The 2,495-nt window shown below is 42.6% G+C and overlaps 1 protein-coding gene across 1 annotated transcript; it reads right to left on the bottom strand.

Annotated features, from left to right (window-relative positions):
- Nucleotides 1-251: 251 nt before the first annotated feature.
- On the bottom strand, nucleotides 252-1,583 carry LOC113291415 (extensin-2-like). The gene has a single exon (XM_026540952.1). It carries the CDS (start codon nucleotides 1,581-1,583, stop codon nucleotides 252-254), a length of 1,332 nt encoding a protein of 443 aa, XP_026396737.1.
- Between the last annotated feature and the right edge of the window lie 912 nt (nucleotides 1,584-2,495).

Genomic DNA, 2,495 nt, shown 5'->3' with positions numbered 1-2,495 from the left:
CCATTATGTGTTGATATATATGCAACCAATCAACATTTACTTTAAGATGTTGATTGTCAAAATAAACTAAAGTATGACTCCCGTAAACACATGTGAAATGCCACAAAACTTAAATAAATCCGGTGAACGGAGAAAAAGGTAGATGCATGTGAAGGAGCTAGTTTGAACATGTCGATGTTGTAATTAACTGGGAACACAAATGGGGTGATAATGGAAGTCTTTCGTAAAATATTACGGTGGTGGGGTGTACTTTAGTGGTCGGAGAGGTTTTTAGTAGTAGGTTGCTGGTGGTGGAGGAGATGGATAGGCATATTTGGGAGCGACGTAAACCGGTGGTGGTGGTGATGGATATACGTATTTCGGAGCGACGTATGCAGGTGATGGGTAGACTTTGAGAACGACGTAGGCTGGTGATGGGTAGACTTTGGGAACGACGTAGACTGGTGATGGTAGACTTTGGGAGCGACGTAAGCAGGTGATGAGTAGACTTTGGAAACGAGATAAGCTGGTGATGGGTATACTTTGGGAACAACGTAAGCTGGGGATGGGTATATTTTAGGAGCGACATAAGCTGGGGATGGGTAGACTTTGGGAGAGACGTACTTGGGAGCAACATAAGCTGGTGGTGGTGGTGGTGATGAGTACATGTATTTAGGGGCTACATAAGCTGGTGATGGGTAGACTTTGGGAGAGACATATTTGGGGGCGACATAAGCTGGTGATGGGTAGACTTTTGGAATAACGTACGCTGGTGATGGATAGACTCTGGGAGTGACGTATTTAGAGGAAACATAAGTTGGTGGTGGTGGTGAGGCGTACACATATTTGGGGGTTACATAAGCCGGTGATGGGTATATTTTGGGAGTGACGTAAGCTGGTGATGGATAGACCTTAGGAGCGATGTAAGCCGGTGGCGGTGGTGATGGGTACACATATTTAGGAGCTACATATGCTGGTGGTGGTGGTGATGAGTACACATATTTGGGAGCTACGTAAGCTGGAGATGGGTATACTTTGGGAGCGACATAAGCTGGTGATGGACATATTTTGGGAGCGATGTAAGCTGGTGGTGGTGGTGACGCGTACACATATTTAGGAGCTATGTAAGCTGGAGATGGGTACACTTTGGGAGCAACGTAAAATGGTGATGGGTACACTTTGGGAGCGACGTAAGCTGGTGATGTGTAAACTTTGGGAGCGACGTAAGCTGGTGGTGGTGGTGATGCGTATACATATTTAGGAGCTACGTAAGCTGGAGATGGGTACACTTTGGGAGCAACATAAGCTGGTGATGGGTACACTTTGGGAACGACGTAAGCTGGTGATGGGTAAATTTTGGGAGAGACATATTTAGGAGAGACGTAAACTGGTGATTGATAAACTGTGGGAGCGACATATTTAGGAGCATGATAAGCTGGTGATGGGTAGGCTTTGGGAGCAACATAAACCGGTGATGGGTAGACTTTATGAGCAGCATATTTGGGAGCCACGTAAGCTGGCGATGGATAAACTTTGAGAACGACGTAAGCTGGTGATGGATAGACCTTTGGGATGACGTAAGTTGGTTTAGGATAGATATACATTGACAGTAGCTTCCACAATTGGTTTCTCGTATGAAGTTTCTTTGTAATTGGAAGTATATGGCTCGTACTCAGCCAATACAACATTGACTACAAAAAAGAAGGCTAAAGCAGAAATTAGAGAAACCGATAGCCGTGCCATGATGAGCAATGGAGGCAAGGGAGAAACTAAAAATATTTAACAAGTTGTTCTTTGCTGAACTTATGATGAATAGAGAGACCTCTAATCCCATTTATATAGTGAAAATTGGTTGACAAGTTCATATCGATAATATATATTGTTATCTTGAATTATAGAGGGAATTTTATGATGAGTCTGAATTAAATGTATGTCATTGAGATGTGAGGACACGACGATGGAGAATTCAGCGGTGCTTAGTGGTATGTAGTTGGAATTAGAGGATTTTTGAGGTGGAAAAAAAATACTAGTTCGATCTGAACAAGCCTGTCCAAGAATATGTACAAAAGGTCGCTAATACTCGTACCATTTCCAAAGCATGTCACGACAGTGGCACCCTTTATGCCTTTAAATTGACCTTCTCTTCCACTGCTTAAGCCTGTACCTCGTTACATCAACCCACGCACGTTGGAGTTTGGACTCGATCAAGAAGAAGAAGCTAAAATAAAATAATAAATCAAATACTCTGAGCACGTAATTTTTGTTTTCTTAATTTAGAAATACGAAAGGTTTATATGAAAACAGTACTCATTTGAAAGGTTTATATGAAAGCAGTACTCATTTGTTCGACAACGTGGAGTTAGTGAAAGCCCAAACACAAAATGATGCCTAAGAGCAAGTTTTATGGTGGAAGAGTTCCATCTTCTATGCTACCTCAGCATTTGGAATTGTGGATGGAAGTGCAAGTGTAGTGGTGGAACAACAAAAACGCTAATCTTATAGCGTTGCGCTAATCA

Source organism: Papaver somniferum, chromosome 6 (genome assembly GCF_003573695.1).
Source record: "Papaver somniferum cultivar HN1 chromosome 6, ASM357369v1, whole genome shotgun sequence".
In the NCBI taxonomy this organism is placed as follows: domain Eukaryota; kingdom Viridiplantae; phylum Streptophyta; class Magnoliopsida; order Ranunculales; family Papaveraceae; genus Papaver; species Papaver somniferum.
Note: the sequence above shows the minus strand (reverse complement) of the source record. Positions and strands in the feature narration are given on the sequence as shown.

What these genes read in the sequence shown, in the direction of transcription:
- LOC113291415 (XM_026540952.1), bottom strand. Translation starts at nt 1,583, where the DNA reads ATGTATATCTATCCTAAACCAACTTACGTCATCCCAAAGGTCTATCCA.